The sequence below is a fragment of the Aythya marila genome (genome assembly GCF_965140915.1).
Source record: "Aythya marila genome assembly, chromosome: 6".
NCBI lineage: Eukaryota > Metazoa > Chordata > Aves > Anseriformes > Anatidae > Aythya > Aythya marila.
In genome coordinates, this window is record NC_139047.1 from 22,857,419 (window position 1) to 22,877,885 (window position 20,467).

Below are 20,467 nucleotides of genomic sequence, written 5' to 3' on the forward strand. Positions count from 1 at the left end.
ATGTCATAACTGCATGCATTTCCTTTTACCTCTCACAAGGAATTCCTGGCCATCAACCTTAGATTCGCCTTTTGGTTTCTGCAGCAGGGAGATCCAGTGGTGCATCTCCTCAGGGGTGTCGCTGTTGCAGTGTATCACTCGATTTGCTGTGATGATCACAAAAGAGTTTGGTCTGCCAGAAAATAAAAGCATCAGAAATCAGTCAAAGTCATACAAATATCTAAAATCACAGCACACCCAAAGCCATGTCCTTTGCCTTTCCATAGGCAATGCAGAAAGATTCTTGGAATACAAACTACAGAGAAGTGAAGAAACTCCCAAGAGCATCCCCTGTGCAGTTGGTCTGCAAACTGATGAATGCAGAGTCCAGACAAATAGAATTAAACACTTTCCAAGAGCTATTTCCAAAGACTACAACGCATTCATTAGCTAATGCCCAGCTGTAAAATGTCCTGGGTAGAGCACAGGACTTTGCTCTACCCTCTGATTGGGTTGAGCTAGTGCTAGTACCACTGGGCTAGGCTAGTAGAGCTGTTCTGCTCATACTTATTAAAACCAGTAATGCAGTAGCAAATGTAGTTCCCAGCAGTGACAGTGAAAATGGGTCTGAGATTGGTTTTAGGAAGGATGAGCTGATCCTGACAAAAAAAGCTACGGAAAATAAAACTAAGATGCATAAAAATATGGTTGAAAAATAAGCATTCTCCTCAGAATTTGTTTAACATAACTCAAACACTGACACTCCAGAAGAGTGTACCTCAGCAGATTCATGAAGAAATTCTGCCTGTTCAGCTTACTATTTGTGCTCTTTTATTTTTATTTTTTTTTAGTGGGACACAGATCAACTCTGAGGAGTCCAGGCTGGGCAAAACACTTGCTTCAAAGAAATCTTAGTTTGCTACCAAAATATGCATTTTCTAAACTAGTAACCACAAAGTCCCCGCAATCTGTGAGAGAAAACAACAACAACAACAACAAACAGAACACAGAAGTAAATAGCTTAGTAGCTAACATTTTAGTTCAGTACCGCAGTGAGAAGCTTGGCCCTGGCTGAACCTGTTAACAGTGTAGGAAATAATTAAATGTTAATGTAAAGTGATATGAAATGCTCCATAATCTCTTATCTGAAGCTAACTTATCTGTTAACTAAAGGCCTGTGCTTTGCTGCATCACAAAGATTTCTTAAATTCTTAAAAAAGATTTTAAAATTAATTCCATGTTGTTTTGTGTTGTTGTTTTTTAATGTGTTGTTTTGTGTTTGTTTTTTTTAATGTGTTGTTTTGTGTTTTTTTTTTTTTTTTAATGTGTTGTTTTATTTTTTTCCTTAAATTTACAAGATTAGCTTGAAATTGCTCTGTTGAAAAACTGGAAGTACTACTCTTGCTGGACATTTTTATTTAGTGTTAATAGTAGATAAAACTATAATTTCTTGACATTTAGATTACATTGTTCACACTCTTCAGATGGAAATGTGTACTGAAACTTTCACTCAAAGACAATACACTTGTGACCTTTGTGCCTGGGAAGTAGCATAACTTGGAAGAAACTAAGTACTTTTAGCTGAGTTTCTTTGTGAGTTAAATTCTTAGGAGTTTAAACAAATGTAAACTAACCGGGACCTACCTACAAAAATGAGTCAGGGAATTTCCAATCAGAGAGATGGCCACGTTGCTATACATACCTGTCAGGGTTGTCTGAGGCACAGACAGAGTCAATAAGCCCAACATCCAGGGTTCCCTGTATAGTGAAAGAGACAGGTAACAGGAATTGTTTGCACCTTAAATTACAGACATTCTCCTTAGTGAATAGTATTGAACCTGAAAACATTCTTCTGAATTCCAATAACTTGAGTAGGAATGAGCATATTAGAAGGGCATGAGTGAGTCAGCTCTGCTCCTTAGACAACATGAAAAGGTGTGCAAGGACTCTAGAGAACTGCAATAAAGAGAGCTATGCATTTTCAGAGATCATTATTAAGGTCTGAAATACCCTCTGCCTCTACATCTCAATACTAGTAAATCCATAAATAAATTGTTCTTCTCAGCTGTTTATCTTCTGTCTGGCAAACTGACACAGACTAGTCCCATAATCCCATCAAACAAAAAAAATATCTGCAAGAGGCAAACCAAAGAAGAGAGCCAATGTTGATCATGTTGACACCCACCACAGGCACTATGATCTTCACTTCTTACCCTCTTTTCTATCAGCTTTACTGTTTCTTTTTAAAAAAATGTGTAACTTTCTTATACTGCTCATGAACTACAGCACTGCATGTCCTAAAAAAACATGCACAAAATAGTTAAACACAGATGGCTCTGAACATGCCCACGGACTGGTTGCACAGTAACTCACCACAGCATTCTTTGGATTGGCCTGTTCATCTTGCATTTCCCTCAGCTGCTGTGCCGTAGCGCTGTGTACTCGGCTCAGGACATTAAACCAACCGCTGGCAATCAAAACAGACTCAAAGTTAAGATTTGGGTACTGAAACTAGCTCTGGAATATCATCAAGGAGCCTGGAAAGCTGCCAGTGGGAAAATTTCTTCATTCACAATTTCCTGCAGACTATGCTGCAAAACATCTCTTGGGCTGATCACGCCATACCCTAATATCTTCCTTCCTCCCTATTTATCCATGAAAATTCTGTGCACGTTCTCCAACCCACTGACAGCTGCTCCCACAAAATCCAGTTTTCTACTTGCTATTCAAGAAACCATAGGCAGGCGGTGGACTCACTGGGGAGCATGTGTCAGCAGAATAAGAGCATATAGCAGTTGTAAAGACAGGGTCAGTTGGAATCTTTGGGGACTCAGTCCTAGAGACTCCTGGGAGCCTTCCTGACTAGTCTCTGTCTGATCCACTCATAAACTCGAGAGTCATATGGCTCTCTATTAATCATGGGGTTTTTATAAGTTCATTTGGAGTGAAGCTATTTGTCTGTGAAAGGGCTTCTCATTACAGGCATATCTGGAGGCTGAATCTCTGTTGCAGAACAAGCAGATTCTTATCTGCAGCTTCCAGTGAGATCAGCAAACATCTAGACTTTGTGGAGGATTCTCAAACTGGAGACTGTACAACATCTGTCCTCTGCAAGTGTTAGTGCTTTCTTCTCCCCCAGAACAGAGACTGCTGTGGCACAGACAGAGGCCACATTTGGGTTATGCTTGTCCTAGCAATTTTGTAATGGTATCTTAGGGCATAACTATTCCAACTGTGGAGGTTCTGAGTTAAGGAGATACTCTTTCTTTGGCTACTGCCCCTTGAATTTGCTTGTTTCTCATTTATGTGGTTGCTCTGTAGTCTACTTCTGTTAATTTATTTGTGTCCAAACACTTTATCCCTTCCTCCCCTTACACCAAATGAATAACATACCCTACATAACTTCACAGAATCAGATTAAACTAGATAAGGGAAACAGTTACACTAGCAAGAGCTTTGGTAAGAGTGGGAGAATGGTGCGGAAGACATAAGCAGACAGGGTTAGTAACCTCTTAACTTGGCTTTCTATAGCCCAAACAGGTTGTCCAACCTGCCCTTAAACAACTGATTCCTACTGCCTGGCCAGGACGCCAAGAAGGAAGGACATGAGTCATTTGTTTGCTTTGCACTGGGAAGATTTTATCGGATGACATTACAGACTCTGATAAGCCGCAGCCTTTTCTCTGTCTCCTGGATAAAACCCAGCTGCTCTTGCAATCATTTACAGGCAACATGAATAGACTTTTTGTTTGATTCAAGATTCCATTTAATAAATAAATCAGCTATTAGAAGTTCCAGTTTATGTTAAGGTTTTGTGTGTCTCCTGAAGTAACCCTTGAATTCAGCATGCTCACAGCCACGTGCAGAAGGTGGTAGTCCTGTGACTGTTAGGCTGAACCACCATCTCAGTAGCTGCAACAAGGAGTCCCCAAAGCAGGGGTGTACCTTCCAGTAGGTGACACTCAGGAATGAATCCCCACTTCTCTTCAGCAAAAGGAAAGTGGTTGTGTTCCCCAGTCTCCCCCATGAGCGGCTGGGTCAGATCTAGACTGAATGAACAAACTTAACAAAACTCGCTCTTATACCTGGCATCTTCTGGTGACTCTGCCACAATGTGATAAACTCTGTCTTCTGTCACAATGTCCAGGGCATTCTCCTTCTCATGAATGTCCACAATTTCCCTGGAATACAGCAAATTACAAGACATATGCTGAAAACCTTTTACAGGAATAACTTGTTTCAGATAGATTGTAACTTTGATAGAAATACAAAATTCCTTTGCATTACATTCCATTATAACTTTTAGGATCCCCTTATATAGATCTGTACAGTTAACCTACTATAAAACCAAAACTTAAGGAATTAAATGGATTTTCTTTAAGCCACCAGCAGACTGGATAGAAGAGAGAACTGGGAGGTTGATATAGAGGGCTGTTTACAAAGTGGGGTGTGCCACTTTTTTTTGGCACTTTACAGGGCCACAGAATGCCAAGAGGTGACTAGTCTCTCCTTTCCTTCAGCAGGAGCTAAGGAATTGGCTACAGTGGCAAAAAGAACATTCAAGGCTCAGGAAAAGGCATAGCACATGCTGCCAAATTCAAATCCCGCTGCGTGCTTCATACCATCACAGTGAAATGCCTGGGGAGTCCAAGAAACAGATGGAACCAGGGTAGGGAAGGATGCATGGGGTATGTACTTAATTAGCTCCTCCTGGTCTGGCTCCATCCATGGCTTTGAAAGAGCTTCTGCCAGACTATGAAATGCAAGACTGGAAGAAGGACTACCAAATAATTCCAGACTCCCTCCAGAGTAGAACTGGAAGCTCTAATCGTCTTTTCCTTCCCTTATGTTTCTGATTCTTCTAGCCCTACTGGAGACCTGTAGAGGGATGAACTGGCTGCACCGGTCACTTCATTTTCAATTTAGAGCAAATACTAGGGGTCAAAAGAATTAACTCCTCACTCACTTTGCCCTTCTGATATCAATTGTCCCCTTCAACTTTTCCTCACTGTCATTCTCAAAGTACATCAGCTTGGATTCTCGAAGCACAAACCAACGGCGTTTCCAGTTGCGGCGTGAAAGCGTCGACATGCCTCCGCCTTTTTTGTAGAGCCAGCCTGACTTCAGTGCCTCCTGCTTGGTGCGGAACCACATGAAGGCTTCATTCTTCAGGACACACCAGCGCCGCCTCCACGGGTTCATGAGGCCTCCTGCAAAGCAAGGGAGCAAGATCTCATCAGACACGCAGCAGTGGCCATTTCTCCATTTTGATCCTGCTTCTTGGGCACTCAGTTGCCCCTGCAGTTCCTATGTGCAACGAGGGAGCTGAGGGAGAGAAAGAACACTGTACTAAAGTTTGGAAAGAGGAAAAATAGAACCAGTGAAACATACACAAAATACAGAAATATATGCTTTACTCAAATATTTTCGTATTGTCTTCAGTCTTGTAGTTCAAAATGGGTCATATAAGCCCACACCAAGTGGGCATATCTCAGAGCAAAAGATGTTCAGTCTAATTCCCTGACATCCACCTCCTAGCCCTTTGTTTTATTTGCTGGAAATAAGAGGGGGGAGAAAAAAGAGTGAACAGAGAAGTAAGAGCAAAGGAAGATAGTGACTCTGAAGAAACAGAAGAAGAAAGAAGGTTTTCTGGATCCTGTCCTTCCACAGTTTTGGCTAAAGCTGCTTACCCTTCATGTAGAGATAGCTGTGAAAATAGGGTGGTCCTGAGCCATTGAAGATGGTGACTCGTCCATTACAAAACTCTTCATCTGTATCTATGTAAACATCCACTTCCTCTTCGCTGTCCAGAAACTAAAAGGAAAAGAAGAAATCCTGGCTACTTGGGTCCCACAGGACAACTGGAACAAAGTAACAAGACTGCAGAAATCACATGAGCAGAAGGTGCAAAACTACACATACTCCCTTCACAAAAAAAGCAATAGAGTAAAATTAAAGGCTTGGCAGATTACTCATTAATGCCTAAAGCAAGAGTCTCCAGAGAGCATGGAATTTTCATACCAGAAAGGAGAGTGACATTCAGCAGTGGACATGACTAGAAAGCTCCAGTTACCTGCAGAAGCAAACCTTCCTATTTCAGGGCAGAGCATATAGTCCAAAATCTAATTTAATGGGGTTAAGAGACAATTTTTCTTTCTAGAGGATTTTTCTGGCAGACAGGCCAGCATGCTGGACAAGATGGAATACTGACCTAACCCTTGCAAGGAAATGCCTTGCTTTGGGTTTACTAGAAAAAAAGCACATTCCAGAATAACTGAACCCTAAAAACAAAGATCTAAATTGCTGAAATAACAATACAATGTTTACTCATCCTTGCTCTCCAACTAGATAATTGCACTTAGCCATATGTCACACATGAAATCCCAAATTATGCTATCTTTTCCTTTGCCTTAAATACACCTTCCTATGATCAGCTTCATTAACTTAATATGGAGGCAGTTCCTTAGTCCTTTTCCTTCTCCAAATGCATGTTGTTTCTTTTCATTTTTCCCTTTCTGACCTGCTTCTCTGTGATCCATTTGCCCTCCTCTTTTGTCTTATTCCTCTTTCACTTATTTGTTTTCCCTCTCTTGACATTAAGTTTGAAAAAGCAGGTAGTCTTGAATCAGCAGCTCCTGATGCAATCCTAAGCCAGCTGCAGGTATCTCTTCCTGTGGCTCGTGCCATGACATAGAAGCATCTCCATTTTTTGTGAGTCTTACTCACTGAGGAGCCCAATAAAATCCCCTATGTCCATTTAAATTTTAAGAAGAATGGTAGAAATTGGCCAAGACTGTAATAAACACTGTGACAGAGTGATTCGTGACTTGAAGGATTACTTGACAGTGATCTGTGAGTATCTGCCCACAGAGAAGATACATTTATTCAAGCAAATCACATCATAAAAAATTCTGATGGCTGGCAGCTGACATTAGGGAAATGCAAACAGAAAAAAACATGCAACTTTTCAAGAGTCAAAATCTGCCACTGGAGAAGAAAAGCAAAGGAAATAAATTGAATTCCTTAAAAAAAGATCAATAATTTTCTAAAAGGTATTTTGTAGTTTGAGCTCCTACGCACAGAGACATCATTTATCTGAGGTATTTTTATGGCTATCATAGGCTTCACACCTGAACTCCTTTCAATCATTTGTGGGCTCATCTGACATGCTGGTCTACTGGGGGATTTACTGTGGCATTATTAAACAGCTAGCCCGAGGGCACGCACAAAGCTCAGGGCCCTGTGTGGAATTTGAGCCAAGATGCTTCAAGTACAAGGCTAATAGCCCAGCTTTACTACCTGCCATCACCCCTGCTGCAGGAACAGAAAGCAAAGTGGTGTTTGTGCCCACCAGGACACACCAGAATCAGCACAGTTATTCCTTCTAGCCTTAGAATAGCTTATCCTGTATACACCAGCTGAAAATAAACCCTTGACTTTGAACACTAGGACTAGGACAAGAGAATTTTAGTAATGGGAACAAATTAAACCCCAGCCTTTCCCATTTTCTCTTGTGATTGTCCACAGAAGTAGCCCAAGCTTTCAGTGAAATCTCTCTGAGGTAGGACACAAACCTACAAGATGTTAGTTGCCTGCTTTCAGTCTTCCTAGATGATGCTACTCTAATACCTGGTGATGGAAACAATCTAGGATAGCCTAGGTACCTCTGTACTAGGTTGTGTACCAGTGACACTGGACAGTCAAAAGCCTGCTGGCCTTCAGCCTATCACTCTTACCTTTTTTCATGCTGTTTACTGATGTAAGAGAGATTTATATCAGTAACTATACACAGAGCAAGCAGGCATGCAGTAAAAAGGCAAAGATGTTATAAATATCAACAAAGTCACACTAACGTCCAGAAAAATGAATGGAGGCAGATTCTTACCGAGTCCAGGCTGCCACGGTTGGAGTCCAGGCTGGTGCCATGGGAGTTTCTCAGACTTTCCTCGCCATTCAGAGGCTCGGCTGAGGCACTGCCTGTGTCTCCACAGCCATCAAACTCCTCATGGTCATAGTCAGACTCCACATCTTGGGGGGAATTGTAAATCGGCTCTCCCACCTCTCCGCTGTTACTCCTCAGTGTATCTGAGACAGTGCCATAACTGCTTTCTGCTGGGTCACGTAGGGCACTCTGCTCCTTGGGGCTAGTGGTTCTTTCCACAGGTTGTCTTGGAGCAGGGACAACCTCTCCCACATCCCTCTGGAGAAGCGAAACTCTTGTGTCCACATCTTTCTCCAAGTAGTTATCACTGTTTCTCATGTCACGTTGAGTCACAGCCACCAAACTGGAAGTTGGCCGTCCTTCATCATCAGCATGAAACCCCTCATCCACCTCTTCCTCAGCCAGTGGTGCTACCAGGCTGCAGTCAACATTGAGTGTTCCCTCACTAGAAAGTGAGCGCTCTAAATTCTGCACACTTTCATCCAGATTGCCAAAATCCAGCAGCTCCAGAAACTCCTGGGCAACCCTAGATGCCTCTTTTTCTAGCCTCTGGATCTCTTCTTCCCGCTGCCGATTGATTTCATTCCTGGTGTTTTCACAGATGATAGACATGTGATCCTCTTTCTGTTGCTGCAACTTCTCAATCTCCTTCTCCAGCCTTAAGATCTCCTCCATCTGACGTCTTTCTTCTTCTTGCAGGGGAATATTGACTTCCTCAGTCTTTACTGCTTCAACCTTAAAGAATTTGTAATAGTATTAAAGCAGTTTCATTAACCTGTGTTCCTCCATTGGACCTTTCGTTTTTCCTGTCTCTTGTGCTTGCTCTGTACTTTCCATCTAAAAAATATGACCCTAAGCATCCTTTCCTTCTCTGTCTGGCATCTGTGATCACCCACAGTGTAAACGCTAAAGGTAGAACAACTGATCTTCAGGTACCTCAATTCTTCCAGCAACCTATCTTGTTTCTGAATCGTGCAAAGTAGCTCACTGGGATCACTGAATTTTTAGAAGAGCCCCTCTGTTGGCTGCTCATGTTACAGCTCTCTGTACACTAGAATTTTGATAGAATCATCCTTTCCTTTTGAACTATCTCACACATATATAGGAGAAAGCAACTATGTATGAATATGTATGTGCATAATCTGCTAAAGAACTGTACATTTCCCAGATACATCATGAAAAGATTTGGGGATTTCATTGCTTCCTGAGTTGGGGGTCTGACCACCAGAATTTTGCTCTGGAAAGGATTTTTTGCAATGAAGCAGGGCTGTGCCCTCTCCAACATGACCCAAACTCTATTCTGAATTTCTTGGCATTCTTAAGCATCACTGGATGGATAATAGCTAGCTGTGTGCTGTAGTCTCTTTCTTCTTCTATTCTCCACACTGAAATAGCTGAGGAAACCTCTCACAAGTATACAATAATTGGAAGATGGGAGATACTGGTAGCTTGCACTGCGGTTTAGCTATAAGATAAGGCATCCTCCCTTCCACTGAGGATGTTTAAAAAAGACACACACAGAATAAATAAATAAATAAATAGATAAATAAATATATTCTAAAAGGATATAATATACTGACCAATCGAAATATGACAATGTAGACAATGAATTGGCCCCATCACGTCACAACTCATATTTTCTTTAGGATTGCTCTATTGCTTGTTCTCCACTCAACTCTGACTTGTGGAGAAATAAATTTTTGTATACTAATCTGTCATCTTTCCTGAGCAGAGCTGGACTGAAAGTGGGGAACAAATGCTCTGGGCAAAGGAGTAAGATGACACCCAGCTGTTTTCACACACCTCAGGGTCGGTGGTCTGCTCTTTGATATATCAAGTACTAACAATTAGATCAGTTACCAGGGGGTTATTTTAGCCATGGTAGCTATCGTCTGCACTCTTATTTGGGCTGTTATAGGCAACAATCCAACAAAACAGATTGTGTCACAGTGTAGCACATCACAAGTTCATGCAATAAGCCCAAGCAGTAGAGATAAAAAAAATGATGCTGCATGTTCAACACTGAAACTTTCAAATAGGAACCATGCAAGCTGGTACATGAACCTCGGGGAAAAAAAAGAAAAACAAACAAACAAAAACCCTACCAAACAACCTTGTTAGCTCTAGGCACCTCTGTCAAAGCCAGACACCTGCAGGTTTTGAGTGAACAAAGCCATTTTATAAGAAATGTTGCCATAATATAGATATTAGCTTCATGTGAAGAGTGGGCAATGAAGGACCCTTTATAGATACTCAGAGAAGCCATATGGAAGGAATAACTCCTAAACTCACCTGAGTCACCTGGAGTAGAGCATTCAGTTGCTCCTTTTCTCTGAAAAACAAACAAACAAGACATGATAGTCAGAGACAGACCTGGTTTTCCTAGGTAAGCCTTTTAGAATTACACAGACACGCCACCCCTGCATGGATAAGGTTAAAAAAGTACCTGGTCTAATTTACTGATTTCAAAGCTTTTACAGTTTAGTAAAAATCAATTTCTCTGTGGTTTGCATGACATTTGTGGATACAACAGATTTTCCCTACGCACTTAACTTTTGGATCAATCAGGAAATTGGATTAGTTGGAACACAGGAAGAAGGGCATTGGAAATAGTGACAGAAAGTCAGATCGTTTAGATTCATGTTAAATGTAAACTTAATCCTCTTAACACAGTGGGAAGCACTGTACATCTACAGATATTAAATGAGGTTTTACATGTATAATTGACAGATTTCAGGAAACTTTTTTTAAACAAAGCAGAATTATTGCAATGCCAGCACTGAATTTGTGTTTTGTTTTGCATTTACTATATTAAACCTAGGAAAACAAAAACAAAAACAGATTTTAGTAATTTGTTAAATGGCTAAGCTAAAGACTTTCTATTCTGAAGAGCTGGGTGCTCCAGCTTGCCTAACTTCTCAGCGGTATGCAAAAACCTAACTTACTAGTAAAGGCCGTCAGAGTCAGAGTTTGTTAGTAAACACGAGTAGAGGAAAAAACTATCCCACGGTGCTGCATCTCCGCCCAGATCAAAAAGATTGTACTCCAAGGGGAAGCTTTCACCAGGACGAGGTTCTCCATAGCAAGTACACTACAAGCAACTGAACAGACAAATGTAGCAGACAGACAAATGCCAAGGTCATGCAAATGGGGTGGGGATGGGATGTGGCTGGATGGAAGACTCTGCCCGTAGCAACCACTGCGTAGCTAAATTCAGACTGGCAGTGGTAACTTGCAAATCTACAATTCAGTCTCATGCAGGACAGGAGGCAAGAGTATTTATTTCCCAGGCCCTACGGCTTTTTCCAGCCAAATTCTAAATTGCAGCTGCAAGTCACAAAGTCCTTAAAGCTCTCACTCTTGCACTCTCTCTCACACACACAAATAAATCTACAAAATATTTATAAATGAAAGCTGACATAAGTGGGATCCAGATGGCTCCAACTTTACTGAAAGATCTCTAAGAGTAGTCATGAGCTGAAAAACTGCCTTAAATTGTTTGTGGGTGCAAGAGGCAGAGACATTTTAAAAGAAATCAGAAATACCAACTACAATCTACACACTAATTCCTTCAACTGTTCCTCACATATTTTAAACCTCTGATATTTCTTGCAGCTTTCCATCCATCTGCAAGTGATCCACAGTCATCCTGAAATGTGATACCCAAAACGAGGAACAGTATTCCAGCTGAAGCCTTAGCAGTGCCAAGAGGAACAGAAGAATCACCCCATATCTTACAGAAACAATCTTGTTTATCTATGGCATTTGCTTTCTCCTCTCACTACAGCATGACACCAGTGACTAAAACTCAAATTAACCTTCAGACCTTCTTCCTGCTGTTGAACTAGTTGTTCCTACTCCTCTCTCTGTGCATTTGATTATTCCTAGCTGTAGATCTGCCTATGCCAGTACTGAATGCTATTCAATGTTTTCCAGACCACTTCTTTAATTTGCCAAAATTATTTGAATGGTAATCCTGTTTAGCTATACATTTGCAGACCCTCACCAGATGGTTTTATCTGCAAATTTAATAAAGATACTCGTATTTCCTCATCCAACTCATTATGAAAGCATTGCACTAGAACCATAGCCAGCACAGACCCTGGAAGAATCCCATTTAACAGTGCTCTCCTATTTAACAAGTAACCACTACTGTTTACTAATTAAAATGCTATAATACAATGCAGTTAAAAAACAAGTTCTAGTCTTGTTTCACCTACTTTTATCTAAACCACCTTCCTTATAGTGTCTTAAGAGTATTGTCACAACGTCAAAGCCTTTACTGAAGTCAAGATACCTACCCTCTGTGGCTTTTCTCTATCTACAAGATATGTCATAAGCTACCACAGAAGGAAACAGATAACTTTAATGCTGTTTGCTCTTCACAAACCTACGTTGGCTCTTACCTCCTTTATCAAGCACTTAAAAAGGTTTGTTTCATTATTTGTTTCAATATCTCCCTGAAATTGAGGTTAGACTGACTGGTCCAAAATTCCATTTCTTTCACTTCCCTATTTTAAAAAGAGGTCATTATGTTTAGACTTTTCCAGTTTTATGGAAACTCCATTGCTATCCACAAAACAGGAGAAACAGAGTAGCTACTGATTCAAACTGCTTCACCCAGTACTTCTCAAAGTACCCAAATATTAATTTCAACAAGTCTGGATGACTTCTTTGTAATCTGATTTATATGAGCATTCACTAACTGCTTCTTTCCCTGCTAGGTTCTGAATTCTTGCAGATCTGTGCTAATTGTGTTTACTGTCCAGCAGCTAAGCCTTTTGGGAAGATAAAAATGGCATCAAATACTTCAATTTTCTCAACATCATAATTTGTTCTTCCTGTTGAAGAGTAGACCAAATTGCTCCTTGTCTCCCTTTTACGAACAACGTATGCACAATAACTGCACGTCAACTTTTAGTTTGCATCCTGGTCCTTCTGATTTTGCCTCTGCATGTGTGCTTTTTATTTTTATTTTTGTTTGTTCTCAGTAGATGAGCCAATTTGCAATTTTTGTGGACTTCCACCTTGTTTTTGAGGTCCAGTGGAAGTTCAGGATTTAGACAAGCTGGTCCCCTAGTACCTTTTTCAGGTACTCACTCTGCATCAAGTCATTTGAGACCAAGTAGAAAGTGAAAGCAAAATGAAGAGCTCTCCTGATTCCTAGAAACACTGACATTTCTTTATAATGATGCTGGCTCAAACACTTCTTTGTGACAAGGAAATAGAGGGCTGGGGAAGAAATAATAATAATGAGCTAAATAAATCCTTTTATCTAAAGATAGGTATGGAATAGCTCTACATAGTAATAAGAGGACTTCAGACCCAAGAGAGCATCTGTGGCATTTGATCCCTGTAAGGTAGGTACTGCCATTCTGAACTTGTAGTTTTGCATTGGTGATGAGGCTGCTGTTGAAAATTGACACATTGATAAAATGGAGCCTTTACTGATGTTCAATAAATTCTTTGACCAAACCATTCATCACTGGGGTCACTGACTCCATGTCTTTTCCCAGCACATATGTTACCCTACTGTCTCCTGTGAAACTGTAGGCAATCTTTTTTCCTTCTGACATGCTCCTAACAGAGTTTTCTGATTGTTGTCACAAATCTCAGTTTGCCAAGATCCAACCTCAGAAGAAGTATGTGACTAAAGTCCATCATAAGAAACATAAATAATTATTTATATTATGCTTGAAATAACACAGGATTTATTTGTTAAAATGCATATATTTATCCCATAGTTGAAGTTGTACGCTTAAAACAAAAGATTATCAGGAGACACCCAGTTTGGATAGGATGCAGGTAACCAAGGAGTGAGCAGTAAATAATCTATGAGGTGCAAGATTCTCAATGGGTGTGCTGGCACTGCTCACAGATCGCCTCTTTTTGTCAAGTCAGCTTTTCCTTTCTCCTCCTGACACATCTGTGTCCCTAAAGAGAGGAGTAGAGCAGCAGGACATGGGGCGCAGGTGTGTTCTCATGAGTGTAAGAGCTGCACATGAGTGTAAGAGCTGCATGAGTGTAATGGCAGCACAGGTGCACTGCTCATCTTCCACTCTGACCCAGCCTACTGGACACACCAAGACCCAGGAATTCTGGTCCCTTCTCACTGGGCTAGTCCCTCCACATTTTGGAAGACCTGCCTTTCTAAAGTACGTTTCAAAGCAGAAAATCACTAAACACAGATAAAAATACACTGGAATACGCTTTCCTAAAGGAAGTGGGATGCTCCTTTTCCACCCTGCTTTCCTATTCTGAGCTATGTGCAGCCCACCTTGACAATTCCCCTGGCACTTTGACTCTGTCACAGGCAATTATTGTCCCACATTACTGTCCTGCCAAGGCCACAGACCTGCTCCTACACCTCAGCAGCTTTAGCGTTAGGGAACAATGAGTGTGAGAGACCATCTTGTACCTTTCCTTCACCTCTTCCTCCTCCTGTTTCCTCCTACGCTCCTCCTCTTCTTGCCATTGTCTTTCCTCTTCCTCTCTTCTGATCTGTTCTTCCTCCTCTCGCCGCCTTCTCTCCTCTGCTTCCTGCTGCCGCCTGAGTTCCTGCTGCCGCAGGTGCCGGTAGAGGCTGCGAGCCTGCTGGCCACGCCAGTGCTTCTGCAGGACCACTGCAGACGCCTTCAGTCGCAGCAGGCTCTGTTTCCAGAAGTACGCTCGGTAGTTCTTTTGGATTATAACAACACTGGCTAGCACCTTTTGGTACTTCTTCCTAGAAAGAGAACCAGACACTTAATGTAACATGAAGCAACACATGCCACATGCTTTGCATTTCTTGTACCCTAGCGTGCTGACCGGTGCTATCACATCCACAGAAAAAGGAACCTGGAGCAATATTGCTCAGGAATGACAACTTCTCTTCCTCCACTGCTACTACCTATGAACTGCATTCTCCTTGATATTCTCAGTCCCACGCCTACCACTGGTTTGTTTCCCTGGGCACCTACTTTTGTGAAGACTTTGAGAATGAAGAACAGATATTTCACAACAACAAGAGAAGGCCCACTGGCCAAAAGTCTACTCACACTGCACATACACACATTTACTGTGCTATTAGTATAATCACTCAATGTGGATTTATGATATAAAAATATACAAAAAGTCTTACTATATGAGAACAAAGTCACAGTTTGCTTCATCTTTTAAGTAGTCAAAACCAGAAAAACTCCAGAAAAAAATGTGAAAATGAGGCAGAAAGATCTGGTCAAATTAATCTGGTATTGTCTAGGGGAAAACACAGTATTGCTGAATTTAACATTGTAATGCACTCCCATAAAGTACGTACTTAAATTGCACAGCATTTTCCTTGAACAGTAATGATATAAAAATCAACTCGGCAGCATTTTTAAAACAAAACAACAACAAAAAAATGGTAGGACCCCAAAAAAAAGAATCATCAATCAGTATTTTTGTACTCTAGAAAAGTCACTTCTTGCCTCTGCATTGCTAAATGCTTTTATCAAGGACCTGATAAAAAAAAAAAAAAGCCACTGGTAGAAGTTTGTACATGATAGCAAACCAGGCAAATAACAAAGGGGTTACTATTACACAGCGATCTGAATCAATTTGTAAGCTAGATTCAAGCAAACATTAAACAATCCAAAAGAGCCAAACGTAAGGTCTTGAATCAAGGAACCAAAGGCCAAGCACACCTGATGTGAGACTATGTTAGGAAGCAGCAAGTCAAAGAGAGATTTATGGTTCACAGGGATCATCAGCTGAATGCAAATTCCCAACACAATGCTATAGAAAAATGAGCCTGGGACTGTTACACTTGCAAGCAGAAATATTGTGCTGAAGGAGACTGTGCTGTTACTTCAATCCTGTGTTCAGTGCTAGCACTTCCATTTCAAGAACTATGTTGGACCATCCAGTGATTTCTGACAAAGCAGAACTGAAACCAGAAGTCCCGGCTTGCTGAAAGTGAGATTTAAGGCACTCATTTCATTACTTTAGGAAACAGAAGGCTAAGGAATGGCTTAATCCCAGCAAAGTACTCACATGAGAGCCATTTTTGGGTGGTGTTTCTAGTTATCTGGCAGGGGACATAACATGATTTAATTGACGTGAAACTGAAGTCTATTCAGGCTGGAAATAAGCCTCCATTTTTTAAAACAATTGAGGATATTCAGATACCTTAATACCTTGCTGCAAGGAAATGGGCATTGGTACTATTTGAATCAAAATCTTCTTTACTTCAAAGCGGAATTTTGCAGAGATGGGCCTGTGCTACACAGGGGCTCGGGACAGCAGGGTACAGTAGTCCTTTATGGTCTTAGTAGTTGTAGAAAGCATGCTGGAGATTACAGAGTATTCTCACATATCCTTCCCACAGACCTTTTGCAGCTCCCTGAGGGAAAGGCGCACCTCAAAATCCCCTTCCTAGCAATCACACCCTCTTCAGATGGCAACAGGGACCCATGCTGACAGCTTGCCACCTCCCTGCACATCAGATATATCAGCCTAGTCAAGAAAATCAGGAGACAGATGCTAATAGCAATAGTACACAGAGGTCATAATTTTTTTTCCATAAGTATTAAGTCAAAGGGAGGAAACATGGAGAAAAGAAGAGGAAAGGGGAGAGATGATAAGAATTGGGAGGTTTTAACAAGAATTGCTCCTTGGCTGCAGTCCTCTCACCCCTGCTCCCTCTGTCCTCCCGGTGCCCTGCACATGGGGCGTGAACAGCTGCACAGGCCCTCTCTGCCAAGGCACATACAAGTGCATCAAAAAGGGCACACTGACTTCTACAAAATGCATCTGCCAGAAACTCTGTCCAGTGCAACGTGTGCCAAGCCCTGCCCAGCTACAGGCCGGCTCGGCCTGCTTATCTGCCAGGCTGAAGTGCCCCCTCATTCCTCATGACCACAGCAAAGCTCGCAGACGCCCTTCATCTGGAGCTGCTGCACGCAAGCCATGAATTTTATTCCCCTTGTTCAGCCCTCCACTTACTCTCTTGCACTGCCCACAGAAGTTCAATCTCCAGCCCGTGCTGGGGAGCTGGAGACATCCTGACCATGCATCACAAGGGCAAGCACGGTGGCTGCAGTGCTGCATTTGGAATTTAGTTAATTATTCTGTTGAGCTGCAGTTAGCAGTTATGCCTCCAAGGGCTAGAGACCACAACAAATATGGAGCCATTTCCTACTGTCTTCTTCCCCCGAGCAATAAGGTCCCGAAGGATCCAGGGGCACAGCCAAATTTATACCTGCTATTCCTCACAGATCCTGCAAGCCTGGGAACGGTTGTGTGTGCTTAGCTGGTGAGGCTGTTACCTGCAGCTCAGAGCTACAACAAAAATGAGGTCATTCGCACGGGCTTGTTTCTCTCTTCTTACTTTTTTAGTGACCATTCAGAGATGGCTATGGGGACTGAGAGCAAAACAAGCCTTATGCCCCTCAGGACTGGTCCTCCAGGTTCACAGAAAAAGTTTACAAAGGGGGAAAAACTAGTAAAATATTTCCTGTGGCGTATATACCCTTCTTTGCCAACCACTTGACATGAGATTTAGCAAATTTAAATACACTTGTCCTTGCAATAGTAAAAGAAATGGTACCAAGCCCAAGGCAGGGGATGCTGGTAACTTTTGCCCTGTGTCCAGCTCTGCACAGACCATACATCACTGGCCCAGATGAACTCCCTCATGCTGGACCTTCTCCAATACAGGTGCAATGCAACTGGAAATTCTTTACAGGAATGTTTTCCAGTCTCCCTCCCTAGCGCTTTCTTCACTCCCTGCTATCCTCCCCTGCAAAGCCCAGTTGCATCCAGCTGCTTGTGAGGATTTCCACTCAGGCTGCACAAGCACAGCTTGTTCTAGAGAGGAGACATGGAAGACCAATGTGTGGGACAAGGAATCCAGATCTGTACAGGCTGGAGGACCATAAGATCTCTACCCAAGAGGAGCACTGCTGCACCTCTGCCTCCGACACAGCCCCGCTGGGCAGCAGCTACCTTCCCAGGAACTCAGCAAAGCAATAATCCAGTTTGCTTGCAGTGATGTTTCCCAGAAAAATCAATTTTTCTGTGCTAATCCCTACCCCTCTCTCCAAATGCTAGACGCAAAGTAATATAGAGCAGAGGCCCTGACACAAAGAACTTGCAATCTCATGTACAAACAACAGAGCTAGCTCATTTGTCTTCCTAAGGGGAAATAAATAAATGAGTAGAAGCCCCTGAGACCAAGCATGTGTTTTGCTGATATTCCACATTGGCAAGGCAGGGCACAACCCCTGCAAGCATTTCCCAGTGAAAAAAAAAATAAAAAAAAATATGTGAGCTACCTGGTGTAACTGGGACTCTAATAAGAGTGCTTGCTGGGAGAGTTGAACTGGCCAGGATTTCACCTCCTTGCACCCCTGACTGACAGGTGTCTGGAGCACAGACCAGCCAGGAAAGAGCATCTTACTGGGATTAAGTGTGCATGCCACAGCCATTAAGGAGTCAGCTGTTGCCCCGACTGGAGGGGCAGAGGAGGGGTGCTTTGTCTGCAGTTGGTTCTCCCAGCCCTCCCCAGTCAGGTGCAAAAGGGAGCGGCGAGACGAGATTACTGGTGCAAAGCTGGCCAAAAACCAATTCTGAAGAGTTAATTAAAAGGAGAGGGAGATCACGAGGCGGGCAGGCAGGGCTAGGAAAGACTTCGAGCAAAGGCAGAGCTGTGAGAGAGAGCAAGCGATTTGCAGGAGCAGAAAGCAGAGTTGACAGGCATAAGGAAAAAGAGGGGACCCAAAGCGTAGGTGGGACCCAGCCAGGAGAGCCCTGAAGGCAAGGGAAAGGTGGCATCGGAGCCGAGCAGTGAATGCAGAAGTCCCCGAAGCATCAGCAGCAGCAGGGAGGGAGGGTGCAAGGCTTCAAGAAGAGCTGGCGAAGGCACAGGGGTCTCTGCAGAAGCGGTGCGGGCAGGGAGGGCAGCTGAAGGCAGAGAGAAGGGAGCGATGAGAGGGGACTGGAGAGGGGCTCGGGGCGACCCAGGCGGGCAAGCAGAGGGACGGTGGGGCAGCCCCCAGCACTGACCTTGCCATGTAGCCCAAGACGTGGGCCCGGATGACTACAGCAGCTTTCCTCAACTCCTCTTCCCGATCCTTCTCCAGCTTCTGCTCGAGAGCTTCCTTCAGGAAAACCTGACGCCGCGGGGAGGAGTTTCAATAAACACAAAGAGAGGAAAGAAGTCAGTCCCGGGAGAGCCTGGAGGTTGCATCCCCGGCTGCGCTCCTCTCCGGCTGCCCGCAGCCGCTGCTGCACCCCGGCTGCTGCGGGGAAAGTTGAGCGGTGCGAGCCCCGCACCCAGCACCCAGCCCTGGCCCCCGCCTCCCTCCCGCCCTCCCTCCGTGGTCAAGACTTAAAAGAGAGCGAGGGAGGGAGCAGAGGAAGGAGGGAGAGAGGAGGAGGAGGAGGAGAGCCCGTGCCTGGTATTAACTCCTTCCCTGCACGCCCTGGTACCGCCCCGCAGCAGGCACGGGTACCTGCTTCCCCGCTTAAGTTCTTTGCAAAGAAACTCCTCCACATGGCGAGGAAAGGAAAAATGCTGAGCTTTCCAGACTCCAGGGAGCAATCTTAGCAGCAGTCCCAACAGGGTAGGACAGCTGGAAAGCTAAAAGCCCTGTCGAGGGGCAATGTTGAATGTACCCCACTCCCCCCGGCTCTGGGTGCAAGCTGAAGCCCTCCACCGACCTCCAGAAAGTCTCCAGAAAGTGGAGATTGTCCTTGCTGAAGTTCAGCACTACAGCATGCGTTAGAGGGAACAGAGCCCCCATGGGAGAGGTCTCCAAGTACTGAAGGTTGCACTTCAGTGTCCAGTGTTTTAATTCTCCAGCATCTCCCACTGCCTGAATTTCAAACCTCCTCTCAGCGCTAAATGCTTGCGTGAGGGATGGCAGTGCTATCTCGGAGACAAAAGGACCGAGATACAAGCAAGATAAGGGCATGTTTACAGGAATTGTGCTGACATATCTGAGCTAATTTAAATCAGCCGGCTCGCGTTATGTTAACACGGAATTCAGCACGAGCTGCTGAAATACATGCTTTGCCTTTTGAGAAGGTCTGCAGCCTGCACGGTGGGTGTGCTGTTAGCAGCGTTAGCCTAGATTAAAGTTGGCCACGGTGTGTCCATGCAGGCTGCAGGCACAGCAGCTACTGCCGTGTGCCTGTGTGCCCGGCTGCCTGCTGCTGGCTAAGCCACTGCCAAGGCCAGCACCAGAACAGGCTCCACTAGAGGAGTGCTGCCCCACTTACCAACGCTCTGTCACAAACACGGGCTGCAGGCTGACACTTGTCACTCTGCACGACTGCATTACTGGGTGGAAACTCCTTACGGATTTATTGGTTCTGCATGGCTATGCTGAGAGGCCAGAGATGTCCAGAGGTTTGAACATTTAGTCCAGTGTTCTGCATTAAATCTCCCTTTCCCCACTTACCTCCTCTTATATCTCTGAGCACTTTCCTCTCCATCACTGCTTTTGGCCTCATCATTTTTTAGCCTCAACCATGACCACCACGTACCGAAATCTCTCCCTGCATTAGCACCCCTTGCCACTG

At 43.5% G+C, this 20,467-nt stretch overlaps 1 protein-coding gene across 6 annotated transcripts in view; it reads right to left on the reverse strand.

Annotated features, from left to right (window-relative positions):
• The window catches only part of LOC309879512 (unconventional myosin-X-like), an 84,987-nt gene that overhangs the window by 16,008 nt on the left and 48,512 nt on the right, over positions 1–20,467 (reverse strand). For all 6 annotated transcript variants that reach the window (XM_082763262.1, XM_082763264.1, XM_082763265.1 and 3 more), the window contains 10 exons: positions 18,947–19,053; positions 14,340–14,645; positions 10,214–10,253; positions 7,865–8,656; positions 5,670–5,793; positions 4,946–5,189; positions 4,065–4,160; positions 2,353–2,446; positions 1,682–1,737; positions 30–172 (listed from right to left, as the gene is read on the reverse strand). In XM_082763262.1, coding sequence (XP_082619388.1) covers positions 30–172; positions 1,682–1,737; positions 2,353–2,446; positions 4,065–4,160; positions 4,946–5,189; positions 5,670–5,793; positions 7,865–8,656; positions 10,214–10,253; positions 14,340–14,645; positions 18,947–19,053 — 2,002 coding nt within the window. The remainder of the gene's footprint in view (positions 1–29; positions 173–1,681; positions 1,738–2,352; positions 2,447–4,064; positions 4,161–4,945; positions 5,190–5,669; positions 5,794–7,864; positions 8,657–10,213; positions 10,254–14,339; positions 14,646–18,946; positions 19,054–20,467) is intronic.